At 40.4% G+C, this 16,619-nt stretch overlaps 1 protein-coding gene across 2 annotated transcripts in view; it reads right to left on the bottom strand.

The window, feature by feature from the left end:
- Positions 1–10,987: 10,987 nt before the first annotated feature.
- The window catches only part of COP1 (COP1 E3 ubiquitin ligase), a 163,244-nt gene continuing 157,612 nt past the window's right edge, over positions 10,988–16,619 (bottom strand). For both annotated transcript variants that reach the window (XM_042462790.1, XM_042462792.1), the window contains exons 19-20: positions 14,519–14,563; positions 10,988–12,493 (exon numbers count right to left, since the gene is read on the bottom strand). In XM_042462790.1, coding sequence (XP_042318724.1) covers positions 12,476–12,493; positions 14,519–14,563 — 63 coding nt within the window. In that variant the 3' untranslated portion in view covers positions 10,988–12,475. The remainder of the gene's footprint in view (positions 12,494–14,518; positions 14,564–16,619) is intronic.

Here is a 16,619-nt window from a genome sequence, read left to right as displayed (position 1 = left end):
TTTTTGCTCTGACCAACATCATACAGTCACATCCATAATGTGAAGCAATAATCATGGAATCTGACAACTCGCAACCATGCATTACCTCTCCACATAACTCAGTTTCTTTCTTTCTTTCTTTCTTTCTTTCTTACCTGCTAGTTTTTATTGTTAGAGAAAATTATTAGAGTAATCATAGAAGAGGAGGGATGGTACAGTCCAAGACCTTTATTCAAATCTATCTAAAACCAGATAGGCTGCTCACCTCCATTCAATGGATGTCATCTCTTTCCACTATTAAATTCCCTCCTCTTGGCTGCTGTTCTTCCCTAAACTTCAGGGGACTCACAGCATTGAATTCTTCTTCATTAGAAACAAAACTCCACATAGAAAACTAGCATGTTAGGGTAAAATGTTACATTTCTATGGACAAGATGTTTTTAAGAGGTAAATTCAAACGAGTAATACTTCTGTAATCTAGACTGATAAAGCCAGATGGCAGATTTTCCAGTCACCAGTGGTTTAGTTATAAATTTTGAAATGCAGTTGCTCACCGTACTAGTCCCTATAGTTAGACCTCAAAGGAGAGTCCACAATACACCCAACTGTGTCACTCTATATATAAAAAGCAGGTTTTAACTATTTCTCCGCCAGGAGCAAGTCTGTTAACGCTGAAAGGGCATCTTAATTGTCCTCTCAAGAGCAAAACATTCCTTGGCACTCTGCATTGCAACAGGTATTGTTTTTGGGAAAATTCAACCTCCTTCCCACACAGTGGCTAAACTTAAAAGTAACAGAGAAATCTAAAGAGTGACACCATAGGAGAAGGTGGAATTATCCCTTTCAATCAAGAAGTCCTGGCACTTCAAACCTTCCAGTCATGGCTCCATCACATTACCATGAATCAGTGAAAATGAGATTTGAGCAGTTTGCTACCTTTGCTTTATATTAATTCTGCCACCTAAGGCTGAATCAATTCAGTTTTTCTGTGGGAGAATTAAAAAAAACACAACAACCCTAAAGCACAATGGCACTTTAACAGTAGCATATTACCCCGAATATGCCAGTCTCTTCTGATGATAGAAGATGAGCAGGGCCTCACTTGGATGGGAGACAACTGGGTAATGCCAAGGATCTTCAAGTTGGGTTAAGAAAGAATTCTATCTTGGAAAGCTGCCGCCAGTCTGAGTTGACAATATTGAGCTAGATGGATGAAGAGTCTAATTCAGTATATGGCAGTTGACTATGTTTTTACACGGAGATGCCCTTGGGTAGGCCCAAGGTGACTTTCTTTTGGAAAGAGAATTCTTCCACACGTGCGCAGTGCCTTTTGGCTTGTTGTGGAGCCTGCCATCCTTGGTTTTATTTGCCTTCTTAGCTCGGGTTATGGTGGCCTAGGGTTATCTGAGATAAGATCTACTGGTGGAACACTTGTTTATCTATGATAGATATACATGAATGTGTTACGTTTAATTGTCTAACAATAGCAACATTGACAATTTCCACTGTAAATTATATTAGTGAGATGGAGAAAGCTCAGGGCAATCAGGAATGGATACTTTATAAATACTGCTTTAAACAGTTTTCAAAATTCTTGTGAATATGCTATTATTTTTAATGCCATTCTTCTGGTTTCGTTGCCACTTTTTTATTCTTTGATGCACTGCTGTTTAATCATATGCCTGTGTGACCTGTGCACATTTGAGGAAGTCGCAATAGAACAACTCAATGATGTTACAGAGTCGTAACAAAATAATATAGATATTTGCATATAGATTCAAATGGTTACTGTAGCTAAACTGATTTTACAGGCATGTAAGCAAATTAGGCAAAGACAATGGAATGAAGAACAGTAGTACTGTGAAGAAGCAATAGCCAGAGGAACAGATGGAGGCTCAATAGCATCATAACAACAAAAATGTTTGGCAATTTATTTTTATTTTTGGGACTTGCCCATCTTGACAAACATCAAAAGAATATTTGGTATAGTTCGATCTTAAAATGCAAGGACTACACCCTCTCAAATCTTACTGTGCCAATAGTAATGCCAGGTTTTCTGGTGTAAACTTTAAACACAGTGCATACAATGAATGTAAGGAATAGAGAAAGCAACTGATGCTACCCAAGAGACAAATCACGAGTCAAAAAATATCTGCTTCAAGAACCTCAATGGTAACCTGCCACCACAAATCACTGGAGCAAATAGAATAATAGAACAGCTCTTACTGCCAGGAGGTTCTTCCTAATGTTGAGGTGGAATCTCTTTTCCTGTAGTTTGTACCTATTGCTCCATGTCTTAGGGGCTGTACAGACCGCAGCCGCCTCTCTCTGTGCCGGATTGGGGCCACGACAGCCGCATGCTGTGGCCCTGATCTCGCCTTTCTGCAGTGCCAAAAGGAGCCACATAAAGGGGTTCCTTTTTGCACCCTGGAAAGAGCACCATAGCTGCTGATGCATGGCTTTCCCGCACTCCTTTGATGCTGCGTCATGTTGACTCAGCACCAAAGAATATGATTTTACACACCATGTAGTGCAGCACACAGTGCCATGCCGACCTGGGGGCAGAGTCGGGGCATGCATCATGTGAACGCCATGCCCCAACTCTGCCCCCAGGCCAGCCTTAATCAACAGTTTGTACAGCCCCTTAGTCTCTGGAGCAGCAGAAAACAAGCTTGCTTCAGACTCAATATGATATCCCTTCAAAGGGCTATCATATCACCTCTTAACCTTCTCTACTCCAGGCTAAACATACCCAGCTCTCTAAGCAGCAGCTCATAGTACCATGGTTTCCAGACCCTTCACTATTTTGGTTGCCCTCCTCTGGACACAGTCCGGCTTCTCAACATCCTTTTTGAATTTGTACTGGGCGCAGTAACTTCAACTTTCAAACTTCAACTTACAAAAAATGCATAGAAACATTTACGTAAAGTACAAGAAATTGATGGAATATAAATGAAAGACTAACCATTTCTTTAGAAATGTTACCACTTTGCACAGGGAGTGCTACATTTCTAATTAAAGTAAACACGAAATTTGAACATAGCTTGACAGAGAATAGAAATGTAGTTGAAAATAAAACTGCTTTCCATTTAATGTGAATGCCTTAGAATGTTTTATAGTTCTTTTCTTATTCCAAGGTTTTTCTTTTTAAAAAGTGAATATTAAATAAAAAACTGGGGAGGACAAAAAATGATGTTGCAGAGCTAGAGAACAATTAACATTTATTATGTGCACATTACAATTTACCACTATGAAAGCCATGAAACACACAGTGTTACACCCCCAAAGTTTATTAAGGAAATAGCATTTGGGTACTAGTATTTAGATAAGAAATCTCCAAAAAACTAGAAAAGGTCAAGAAGAGCTGGCTTTCCACATCATGATTCCTTTGTCCATGGGAGAATGCATGTAAAGCACACATGTATAAAACAGTTATTAAGGTGTGTGTGTAAGGGGAGGGGGGATGAAAATGCCTGAAGTGGTTATACCTGCGCAAAATATTTTGAAGAGTGTATCATACAGAGATAAGTAGATGATTTCAACAAAACGTCTTTGTAGTTTATCCATGTTTGGGGGACTATTTTTCTGGGTGCCCACAAGTGAGCTAGCGTGTTCTTATCACAAATCTTATCACAAGCCCAGTATGAGGAGTTGGTGGCCTTCAGGCTGCATGATGTTTACAAATAATCCATAACTGGAAGCTAAGAAGGAAAGTGATTCACTTGCATCTTTAGCATTTCCATCCCCTTCCTCCTATTATGCGTTTAAGTATCTGCCCCTCTGTACACTTCTCAGAAAAAGCAAAGAGTGCTCAACCTCAGAATAATGGAGCAGAGGACAGAATAAGGGAATTTCAGCACAGAATAAGTAAAGAGATAGTACAGGAATACCTGGTTAACCTAAATGAATATAAGTCTCCAGAACCAGATGAACTACATCCAAGGGTATTAAAAGCACTGGCAAATATAATATCAGAATCATTGGCAATCATCTTTGAGAACTCCTGGAGACCAGATGTCCCAGCAGACTGGAGGAGGGCAAACGTTGTCCCCATCTTCAAAAAGGGGGGAAAAGAGGATCCCAACAATTATTGTCCAGTTAGTCTGACATCAATACTAGGAGATTCTAGAGCAGATAATTAAACAGAGAGTCTGTGAACATCTAGAAAGCAATGCCATAATCACAAAAAGTCAACATGGGTTTCAGAGAAACAAGTCATGCCAGACAAATTTAATCTCTTTCTTTGATAAAATTACCAGCTTGGTAGATGAAGGGAATGCTGTGGCTATAGTATATCTAGATTTCAGTAAGGCTTTTGACAAGGTTTCCCATGACATTCTTGCAAACAAGCTTGTAAAATGTGGGCTAGACAAGGTAAATGTTACATAGATTTGTAATTGGTTGACTGGCCGAAACCAAAGAGTGCTCAACAATAGATCCTTTTCATCCTGGAGAGAAGTAACCAGTGGGGACCCACAGGGGTCTGTCTTGGTTCTAGTGCTGTTCAATGTCTTTATCAGTCTCTTGGAGGACAAAAATGGTGGCATAGTTATCAAATTTGCAGATGACACCAAATTAGGAGGAATAGCTAATACCCCAGAGGACAGGATCAAACTTCAGAATGACCTTAATAGATTAGAAAGCTGGGCCAAAGCTAACAAAATGACCTTGAACAGGGAGAAATGTAAGGTCCTGCACTTAGGGCAGAAAAATGAAATGCACAGATATAGGATGGGGGACACCTGGCTTAAGGAGACAACATGTGAAAGGGATCTAGGAGTCCAAGTAGACCACAAATTGAACATAAGTCAACAGTGCGATGGGGCAGCTAACAAGGCCAATGCGATTTTAGGCTGCATGGATAGAAGTATAGTATCTAGATCAAGAGAATAGTGCCATTGTATTCTGCTTTTGTCAGGCCCCATGTTATGCCCAACCTGGAGGACATCTTGGAGGACTCAGAGGATGAGCTAGAGCCCCTGGGACCTGAACCTGTAATGGAGGAGCCAGAGGCTGGCCCTAGTTCTGCTGGAGCAGAGTCTGTGGCCCCTCCAGAGGTTCAGCAGTCAAGTTTGCCTGGTGCCGAGGCTGTGGACATGGAGGAGGATCTAGGCAGTATGCCTACCTTCAAGGAGCGTCGAGCAGAAAGAGAGGGCCTTCGAAGATCTCGGAGGCTTTATCAGAAGCGTGTTCGTAATCAGACACAGCTGAAGGCCGGCTCCTTGCCTTCTTAAGCACCTGGAGCATGTGTGGCTCTTTGCCAGTGGATATCTGACTCTTTTAGAGGAAAGACTCTGTCTCTGGCTCCTTTGGCTTCTTGTCTTGACTACCCGGAAACCTTGACCTTGGACTGCTTTATTGATCTGCCTCTCTGATACTCTGAACCTCGGACCATCTGACAATTCTCTTGGTAATCCCTTTTGGTAGCGCTACTGTGAATCTTCAGGACCTTGTAGCTTACACTGACTTTGCTGTTCGGGGGGGGGGGGGGTTGTTTGTTTGAGAACTAGCTGTCTTATCAGCCCTTTGGCTGCTTTCCCGGACACCCCACCTAGAATATTGTGTCAACTTCTGGGCACCACAATTCAAAAAGGACATTGAGATACTGGACCGTGTCCAAAGGAGGGCAACCAAAATGGTGAAGGGTCTGGAAACCATGCCCTATGAGGAAAGACTTAGGGAGCTGGGGATGTTTAGCCTGGGGAAGAGAAGGTCAAGAGGTGATATCATAGCCCTGTTTAAATACTTGAAGGGATGTCATATTGAGGAGGGAGCTAGCTTGTTTTCTGCTGCTCCAGAGACTAGAACGCGGAACAATGGATGCAAGCTACAGGAAAAGGGATTCCACCTCAACATTAGGAGGAACTTTCTGACTATAAGGGCTGTTTGACAGTGGAATAAACTCCCTCAGAGTGTGGTGGAGTCTCCTTCCTTAGAGGCCTTCAGAGGCTGGATGGCTGTCGGGGATGCTTTGATTGTGATTTCCTGCCTGACAGGGGGTTGGACTGGATGGCCCTTGCGGTCTCTTCCAACTCTATGATTCTAGACACCTTTAGAGGTGGAAGAGGATCTCTCTCTTTGAACACTGGTGGTCTAACAGTTGATGTATCAGGTGGTACCAGAGATGGTGGAATGTCACTTAGAGTCATAAAATCATAGTTGGAAGAAACCACAAGGACCATCCAGTCCAACCCCTTGTCATGCAGGAACTCTCAATCAAAGCATCCCCGACTGATTGCCCTCCAGCCTGTTTAAAGATCTCCAAAGAAGGAGACTCCACCACACTCCAAGGGAGTGTGTTCCACTTCCTGGGGTGTACGATCTGATGAGTCAGTGGAGTGATAGGTACCAATGTGCTGGCATGTTTCAACTCCTGTGCCAGCATCCTTGGTACCAATGATGGTACTTCTTGAAGAGCCTAACCAGAAACAGGAATGGATGTGGTCTCTCAAATGCCTGCCAAAGAGCCTTATTTGGGGCAGCAAACTACATTGATTGCAGCCCCCACAACCAAGGCCCAAAACCTTGAGATGAAATTCCTCTTAGCCTGAGGGGTTCAAGACTTGGCAGTAGCTGCAACAGTTTACTACATGAACTTCTTCCAATCTGAGAAGACAACAGGAGTGGCCATCAGATTAGGAAATCTTCTGACTTCAGCCAAAACACTACTTGAAGAGGTCGGCAGATGCCATAAACCCATGACTGGGCAGGAAGAAAGAATGTCCAAGTTTAACGAACAAAAGAACAAAGAAAATAAACAAGAACCAGATAAAAACTGTAACACCAATAGGAAAAAAATGCCAAAAGGACAAAAAGGTAGGAAATTGCTCATGCAAGCTTAGTCCAGGGTTCCTCCTCCTGCTGCTAATTTTGTGAACAAAAAGAAACAAAGGCAGTTAGGTGGAAAGGAACCATGAACACATGTGGTGAAGACACAGGGCTCCCACTAAAAAGACAGCTTGGCTCTAAAGGGTTCCAAGGTTGCAACTGGGCAGGAAAAGGAAGATTCATTTGTGTGAGGCACAGAGAAGAAGAAAGCTTATTACCGTATACACGCAACTATACATTGATTTTGTGTATATGTCTAGGGCAAGTTTTGGGGCCAAAATTATGGATTTTGCTATGACCCGTGGATAAGTCGAGGGTAAAACTTGGGGGCATATAGCAAAGGATCTAAAGGGTGAAGCAAAGCAAAACAATGTCAAAGAACTTACAAAATTCCAGCAAACATAAGTCTTAAGGCTGAAGGGATGAGAGTAGAGGAGGTGTTGTTGCTTCCAGGACAGATTATACTCTTGCTTTTCACAAAGGGGATGGTTCCTTCTTATAAATAAGAGTTAAGATACATTACTTACATTGACCCGTGGATAAGTCGACTCAGGTTTTTTGGGTCAATTTTTGACCTAAATTTCTAGACTTACATATGAGTATAGACAGTAAGTTGCAAGATGGAGTCTTTATAGCCCTTCCTAAAAAAGCATGGTTGAGGGGAAGATTTTTTTTAATGAACTTCGAAGATTTTGAGACCAGTGATGGATCAGTCCAAAGACCTATCAAAGCCCAGCACTCTGTCCCCACAGTACCCAACCAGATGCCTATGAGAAGCCTACAGCAGGACATAAATGCAACAGCACCCAACCACTTTTATAGCCTAGCAATTGGTTTTCAGTCACAATCTCTCCAATACTGGAGGTAATATACAGCCGTGGTCATCCATAACATTTTGTCCATGAATTTGTCTAAACCCTTTTTAAAAAGTTGTCTAAACTGGTGGCCATGACTTCACTTGTAGCCGCTAATTAGTTTAACTAATTGTACAATTAAATACTTTGCTTTATCTGTCTCAAAATTTCCACAGTTCAATGAATGATCCTGGAATCTATGATGAGGCAGAGAAAAAGTCTTGCCATTGCACTTTCTTCACACCATGCACAATTTAACATACTTCTACCTTTCTTTATTCTGAGCTGTAAAACCCTGACACACTGTAATCTTTCGGGGGAGCTGCTTCAGCCCCTTCATTTTGATAGGTCCTTTCTGCACCTTTTCCAGATCTATTGTATTCTTTATACGGAGTGGTGATCAGAACAGTACACAGTATTTCAAATGTGGTCACCCACAGATTTGAATAAGGACATTATAATACCGATGTATTTTTGATTTTTTTCTAATTATGCCCAACAAGGACTGACTTCTTTCCTCTTGTTGTTTCTGGTTTATGGAAACTCCTAAGGAAACTTATCATGGGTGTTTTGCTTGGTAAGATTTGTTCAGAGGGGCTTTGTCTTTTGCCTTCCTATGAGGTTGAGTGTGTCTTCCCAAAAGTCACTCAATGGATTTCCATGGCTGAGTGGGATTTTGAACCCTAGTCTACAGCCAGTCTAACACTCAAACCACACCACCACACTGGCACTCTTTCTAGCAAGCTTGTTTTCTGCTGCTCCAGAGAACAGGACCCAGAACAATGGATGCAAGCTACAGAAAAAGAGATTCCACCTCAACATTAGGAAGAACTTCCTGACAGTAAGGGCTGTTTGACAGTGGAACACACTTCCTCAGAGTGTAGTGGAGTCTCCTTCCTTGGAGTTCTTTAAGCTGAGGCAGGATGGCCATCTGGCAAATATGCTTTGATTGAGAGTTCCTGCATGGCAGGAGGTTGGACTGGATACCCTTCCAACTCTTATGATTCTATGATCCATTCATTAAATATGATATTCTTATCTTGTACATGTTAGTGGAAGACCAGAAACTATTCAATACCAGGAAATATTCAAAACAATAACAGTAATAATTTCCCCCTTCCATATCTGAAAGCTATTAACAGAATCATCTGCTACTCATGTGCCAAGAGGTGCAGGGCCTTTTTGAGTCGATAATTACCACAAAGATAAATGATTATTTGTTCCAGGAAGTGAGTAATTCCTGCATTCCCATCATCAGTGGTTGTTGCCTACAACTCCCAACATCTCCTGTGGTGTAATTATATGAGCCATTCCGGCACAATCTCTGGACAAGGACTGGGAAGACCCAGAGTCAAGCCCCTATGAAGTTGAGTCAGCCACTGTCATTCAACCACATTCACCTCACAGAGTTGTGGTGAAGATAAAATTGGGACAGAATTTTCAGTCCCTTGGAAGAAAAGCAGGTTATACAGTAAAGCAACCGACAGACACATTTAAAAAACCACTCTATTGTATTTGGAAAGTATGTGTTATGTATACTTGGTTAATCTCCTAACTCTTTAAAGCTATGGGGTGGCACCTAGATCACTTTAATAGCAGCTATGGACTTTGTGACACATGAGGAAAATCAGGGGTTTAAACGGGAATTATCCACACGATTAGTGAAGTGAAGATTTTCACACAGATCACGATTAAAGATGGCTTATCCTAGGGATAACCAGGGAATAACCAGAAACAAATCATTCAGGGAAATCCCATGAATGATTTGTTGCTGGTTATTCCCTCGTTATTCCCAGGATAGGTCATCTTTAATCACGATGGCATGTGAAAATTTTACCGCTATTGCATGAATGTCACTGAATAATGCCCATTTAAATCCCCAATTTTCCCCATGTGATAAAATCCTATGTCTAGCCAGAGACAAAAGCAGCACATTGGCAATTGCAGGGCGCCATCCTCTGGCAATTCATGACAACAGAAAGCAGCAGAGGTACAACTACCCTATAACATTTTACAAGGCTGGCAGCAATGTTGCTCGTGATAGTTTGTGGCAATACCATCATCAAGCCACATAGGATCCCAATTCCCAGATTTGTTGTGTAGTCATACCATAACATGCTCAAGCTTCATCCCGCAGCCCTCCAGTTCTGGTACAGATAATATTAGTGATGTATACTCATGGTTCTTTTTACAAAACAAAACGAAAATTCTATAGTATTATGACTATTTTAAAAGCAGCACTGAAAAACAAACAAAAAAGCCAAAAATCTATGCGATGATAGTGAAAAGGTATCACATTCTCTAATCCAAAAACTGAATCAAGTAAATTCATAAAAAAATCCAGGAACTTTCATATTATAAAATTTCTATCTCACAGAATTACAGAGAACAAAGTAAAAAAAAAAACTGCCTCTAATTCTTAAGTAAATCCATGAATAATAAAATATATGAAGATCAGGGGTGATCAAAGCATGGCCTGTAGGCTGAATGTGTCCCCTCATGGACCTTGGTGCAAGTTTCAAATCCCTTCATGCCTCCACCAAAACATTTTGTAAAAATTGGTTTGTAATACTTTGGCCATAAAAGCCCTCTTAATCCTTTCATGTGGGGGCCATTCCATCATATTGATAGGTATGTGTGTTTGTGCCTTATCATAGAATCATAGAGTTGGAAGAGACCGCAAGGGCCATCCAGTCCAACTCCCAGATCAACTCCTTTGATCTTCTCTGGTTGAGGGGGGTCTTTTTCCAAACCAGAAATTATTTTCAGACACTTTTTAGTTGACTAATGGATTCTCTTGGGCCTAAAACAGACCAGAGACTTCTCAAAACATGGAAAATTTCCTCCCACAGGAAGCTTCTGAAACAAAACGAAACATTTACTACTACCCAATTTTAAAATTTGCCACTTGGGCAGTGGGCAGGTACAGTCATTGCCCTCTCTGAGGCAAGCAAATGTGTGAGCTACCTGGTTAAATAAAACTAATGACCTCATCTAGTTGGAAATGCCAAATTCATGGTGACATATTGAATAACTGCTGTAATATAATGTAAGGATTTTTACATCAAACTAAGAAGAAAAACTAAAGTCAGCTTAAGAGATAGATGTCTTCTTTTCCTTCGAGTAACAGTAGATGGTGTAAGGGATCACATGTATAAAACTCTCTTCCAAACAGGACTTTGAGAAACACCTCCTTTTATTTTAAAAGGAAAGTTGTGGTTCTCAGAATTATATAAACATCACGGAAGGCCAGAGTTTGTGCTTTTGGTGCTGCATGTCATCTGTACATTGGCACCTTTTCATTAAAAATGCAATTCAATTAGATATTGGTATTAAAAGAAATAATTTAATTTATCATAAGAGTTTTAATCACTTCATCTTATCAATTCAGTTTGTACAAGAGTACCAATATTTTTGAAGCAAGAAGCATACTTTTTAAAAACGCAAACCTGCGCTGTAGTAAGAATCATCTTCAAAGTGGTATTCTCTCCTATGTAGGAGAATAGGGAATGGTTCTTTTTATACTTGCCATTGATTATGGGTTTTTGTATGAAAAAGTATTTTAAAATGTCTTCTTTTAGGAGCATTTAATCCAATCAAATAATTGGTAGACATTGAACTCTTCCAAGCCATGGCAACAGAATTACTACTGTATCCAGTACAAAGAGGAAAAATCCTTCCCCACAAACAAGCCTTTACTTACTGGATGACAAATTAACAATATGAAGTATTTGGAATCACAGTTTATTTCCCCATTCTCTCCACTTGTACAACTAAATGTATGCATGTTTATTAAAAAATAAGGCTACCATAACCTGTTTCTCAAATATATTACAACACTGAAAATGCTGGGCTTCTACAAGTGACACAGATTGGGGATGGGGTGGTTGAGGGTGAACAAACTGGATCATGTGTGAATAGGCATCGTTGCTTTTAACTCCAGTTGAACAATTCCAGTACAACTCAGAATGAAAGAGACAAATAGTCATTATTTATTGACAGTTTGGTGGACTATGGGAGAACAAGTAAGCAGTGTCAGATCTTCTTCCAGTCTCCCCGTCTGCATCACAGACAGCATTCTTACTTAGTTGACAGTCAGGAGAAGTTAAGTCTAGGAACCTGGAGATCAAGTTGTCTGTATGCCCTTAGAAGTGGTCCTTTCACATCAGGATAGACAAAATATTTATTAGATTGAAGAGAGGGTGCCAATCTTTTACATGGTAAACTTGCCTGAATACATAGATCATTCTACAAATAAAAACCAACAAGGCTAAAACAAAGTTTACTTGGGGCCTCAGATCAGAAGACACATGCTCAAGGTACTGTATTCCAGTTGTGATGTGAGCTTCTTCTTCTCTGGTGAAAATGATGAAAAAAACTTAGAAACAGTAATCAAGAGGGTAACTCCAAAGCACAGCCCTTGTACATAGTCCTGCTACAAGGGCAAACCTTGAATCATGCTTATCAACAAAAGTATATCTCATTTCCATGTGTGGCTCAATGAAGTTTCATCATTATTTTTTCAGTATCAGCTTTTATTTAAAAGAACCCATTTATCCTCCCCCCCATCATAAAAATTAGATAAGCAACAGAGTCAGCAGCAGCAAAGTCTGTGGAATTAATGTTGATGGTACTGATTCCACTGGTAATTCCAAGTACCAAGATGACCTAATAGTGTCCATAATGAAAAGAAACTCTTCAAAATATGACCACTCTAAGAAGGAAGAGCAAGTTAGCTTCAGTTCTGTGCCTCACTGAGCATCTCAGATGAAAGAAGAATCAAGTATTCAAAGCCTTAAGAGACAGAACACCTTTCATACCAGCTCCAGAACCTGGTTAAAAGAAAAGAAGAAAACAATTAATATATGGGGATGAGATACTTCTTCTCTATGAATAAATAGGTAGCTTAGAGCCAAATGAGATAGAATGGAAGTAGACATATTTGTTTTTCAGACAGCTACGTGTATGGAATGGGAAGTAGGAGGAGAGTCAATTTTTTATCAAAAGTGGACTCATAAGGTTGAGTAAAGCTAGACATCCCCTCTTTCAATGCAATTACTGATCCAAACTGCTCTGTAGGGCAAAAAATGCCAGAGCATGGAAGTGGTGGGATTCAGGTGGTGAAGTTTATTTCTATTTATTGGTGTATCCCTCTTTAATGGAAAAATGACCTCCCAAACTGCTTTGCAGTATGAGGGAGCAGTAGAGAAACAAAGGTGACTGCAGCTCTTGTAAGTGGTTTGGTCCTTTTTTTATCACAATAGTGCAGTGGCAATCAAGGAGCTTTGACACAAATTAGAAAACATCTTCCTATTCATAAAATAAGACACATACATATGGGCAGACTGCCATGTTACAGTCATAATGTCAAAATGGTTCTCATTTGCAAATGGTTTGGATGGCAGGTGCCAAGCTCACAGCAGATTTTCCATTGCTAACTGTATTGACTTCAGGCTTAATGAAGTAAAACATTAACATGGAAAATCAACAGTTGCTCAGCCACCCATCCCAACACAGATCTGGAATGAAAACATAAAATCCTGAGGCTTGTGGACTATCACAGTAGTACACTGGTCCCTTCTATTATGCGGGGGATCTGTTCTGGACGCCCCCCCCCGCACGTAAAGGAAATTCTGCGTATGCTCGAGACCCATTAAAGCCAATGTTTGTGGTGGCGCGGCAGCATGCGTGCCATAGGTGCACACCCCATTATTCTTTCTGGGGTGCGGTGCGGCTTCTTCAGGCACAGCTGTAATACTGAAATTAGTCCCATTGCAAAGAGGCAATGTGCGGACAAATTTGAACAGCGCTTAAAAACAAAAGCAAATTACACCAAGTTTTTGGGCAGTCTCAAAACTTCTCACCTAAATCAGTTTTAGCTTTGACTGATCTGCTGTTGGCAAACAGAAAAACAAATGGTTATCTGGCTAACTCCTCTAGCTTTTAACTCTGTTCCCCTCTCCACTTTATATTTTATTCAGCAAACATTTGAAGCCTATTTCTGGTTATTTTCTGGGTCACATGTTATTTTCAAGACTAAGTCAGATAGCTACAATTGAACATTTGTTGTTGACTTGAAACACAAGAGATGAATACAACATGCACATAATCAAGCAGCTGGAATCTATTGATTACAATGATAGAGATGAAGCAAATATTCTTAAAGCTCTATTATCTATCAGTTGCTGAAGTTATTACACTAGGTAGGAGAAAGATGAAATGAAATTGGAAATACAGAAGAAAGACAAAACACCTAAGTCCAGAAAGGACACAAAAGAGCTCACTAAGGCAATGGAACACAAACTTCCTGCTGAGAAATAGATCAAAAGCAAACTGAATTGGGGAAAGTGCATATTGACAATGGACAAAATCCTGTTGTTAATCCTGACAAAAACAGACCTGCTGAATCAATGAGATTTACCTACAATTAGACTCACCATTCAACAATTGATTGTTGACTATATGTCACAGAATGTGGGAGTAGCTGTGATTTACACTGCAGGGAAATAAGCACCATAAAAGATGCAAAAGGTAGAGAACCTTATACTTTGCTTCTTTAAAAAACTACTGGTGTTAGAGATCATGAAATCATTGTATGCATCATAACAGAAACATGGAAATATCAGTATGCTATCAGGCACAGTAAGCATTAGAATCCACTTACATTCTGCATTTTTTTCATAACTGAATATATCAAATCTTCAGTTCTGTAAGCATTTCCAAGAAAGTCATTTTTAATTATAAACATCTATATTCTACAATAAGGTGGATCTCCTGGAAAACCTCTTCAGATTTTCTGTGACCTTTCTGTTACTAATGGCCAGTTTTTCAAACATGAACACTGTAGATTACTTTACCTTAATTGTACCTTGGCTGTTAGCAGCAATTAGCACATTAGACTCCTGAAAAAGAAGAAAATACATCAGTGCTATATCACAGATTGTACAAAGCATGTATAAGATGCTGTTATTTTAAATGTTAAAATAAACAATGGACTCAAAGTCTTAACATTAATCAAAAAAGGCAGATATCTGACACAGCCTTTTAAAAGACTACACCTGACATGGTTTGGGAAACAACACTTAGTGAAAAGTTATAATCTCTTTCAAAGTACTTGACATGGACTAATCTCCAGATCTGTGCATTTGTGAGGCAAGCAAGATATATAAACAGTTACACAGCTAAAACTAGTGCACTAGTTGTGCCCATTACTTGAGACATCCGATCTGCTACAGTGACACATGCCTTAATTACATCCTGAAACACCTTCTACATGGGGATGCCTTTGGAAACAAACACAGAATGCTGACCAGTCCAGTTATAGAGAGAATATAACTCCCTTATTGAAACAGCTTCACTGGCTGCTAGTCTGTTTCCAGGCACAATTCAAAGTACTGTACTGGTCATGATCTATAAAACCCTATATGGCTTAGGACTATCAGAGAGACTATATCTCCCCATACAAACCCACAAGAACACTAAGATGTTCAGGGGAATGCTTCCTCTTGGTCCTGCCACTATCACAGGCTCGCTTGGTGAGGACATGGGATAGCCTATTAATTATTTTTTACTTTTGTAAATTTTAAAATAATTTTATATTGTTTTAATTGTGACTATTTTAATTGTTTTTTAAAATTGCATTGTGAAGGAGAAAGAGAAAGGGAGCATTTAATAAATAAATAATAATCTTCTAGAAGTCAGTCACTTTATGGTTGTATTGGTGAACACATGGCACGTGTGCCTACTGTGACAGCCATAGGAAAAAAGGGCGGGGAGGCTTGTGTGGCTGGGCTGGCTTTTTGCTGTGGCCTGGTTCTCCCACGGAATACCAAGCTGCAACAAGGAGGGCTGTGTGCTGCATGCCTTTAAGTCATTTTGGGGACCCTCTCTAGGGCTTTTCTGGGCACGTTTCATCAGAAGAGGTTTGCCATTGCTGTCTCCTGAAGCCAAGAGAGTGTGACTTGTCCAAGGTCAGCCACTGGGTTTCATATAGTCAAGAGGGAACTGGACCCTGGTCTTCAGAGTAACAGTCCAACACTCAAATCAGTACGCCACCAGGTAACTTTTCTTCCTTTCTGGTTAGGCAACCAGACGTCCTCCGTTTCCAGGACACATCCTGCATTTCAGCCTTTTGTCCAGGAGCAAGACAAAGAAGCAGGAATTTCTATCTATATTAAGTCTTTTTAGCTTAAGTTTCATATTAAGTGTTTTTTAAAGTCCTATGTTGTTCTTGATTGCCTTCCATTTTGTTGTGCCTTGTCCTTCTCTGTGGTTAGGTCAATATTTGGTCACCCTGCTTTAAATGCCATTGCAAGAAACAGCGTGGATAACATGGGAATATCTACATTTGTGTGTTGTGTGGGGCAGTGAGTGCAAATCTGCCTAAAAGGTCAGACACCTCATGCCTCATGACTCTCCAAAGAGGACACACAACAGATAGAAACTTTTGCTTCTAAAAGGCAGTTGTGCTCTTGTGCCAGCTCCCCACCCTCTGTGTGGCATGTGACGGAATAGGGTGTGTATGTTTTGTGTTGTGTGCCAATGGGGAGTGGAAACAGTGCATAGCACAAATCTGGAAACATCCTTGACTGCCTCTCCCTTGGCTAAATTTAGCTAGCTCATTTGGGAGCCCAAATGAGCATCATGGCTTCCTCTTGTTGCTAATTCTGGCCCATCTAATTTATTTAAATCTTGATTTTAAAGTTCTGCTGGACAAGGTGACCAGTTGTAGTCCTAACCGCAAAGGAGGACAAGGCACCGCAAAACGTTGGACATTTAAGAAATAATGTAGTAGGCCATGACCAAAGAAAAGCTAGAAATACATAATATGAATGTAAATGCATGCTTCTTAAGTCATGCTCCAAATGGAGGACGTTCTGAAATTCCTTCTGGGCCGAAGGTTGAAATGTAGTATGTGGAAAAGGAGGATGCTTGGCTGCCCAAGCACAAAGGAGGACA

Source organism: Sceloporus undulatus, chromosome 4, assembly GCF_019175285.1.
Source record: "Sceloporus undulatus isolate JIND9_A2432 ecotype Alabama chromosome 4, SceUnd_v1.1, whole genome shotgun sequence".
NCBI lineage: Eukaryota > Metazoa > Chordata > Lepidosauria > Squamata > Phrynosomatidae > Sceloporus > Sceloporus undulatus.
Note: the sequence above shows the minus strand (reverse complement) of the source record. Positions and strands in the feature narration are given on the sequence as shown.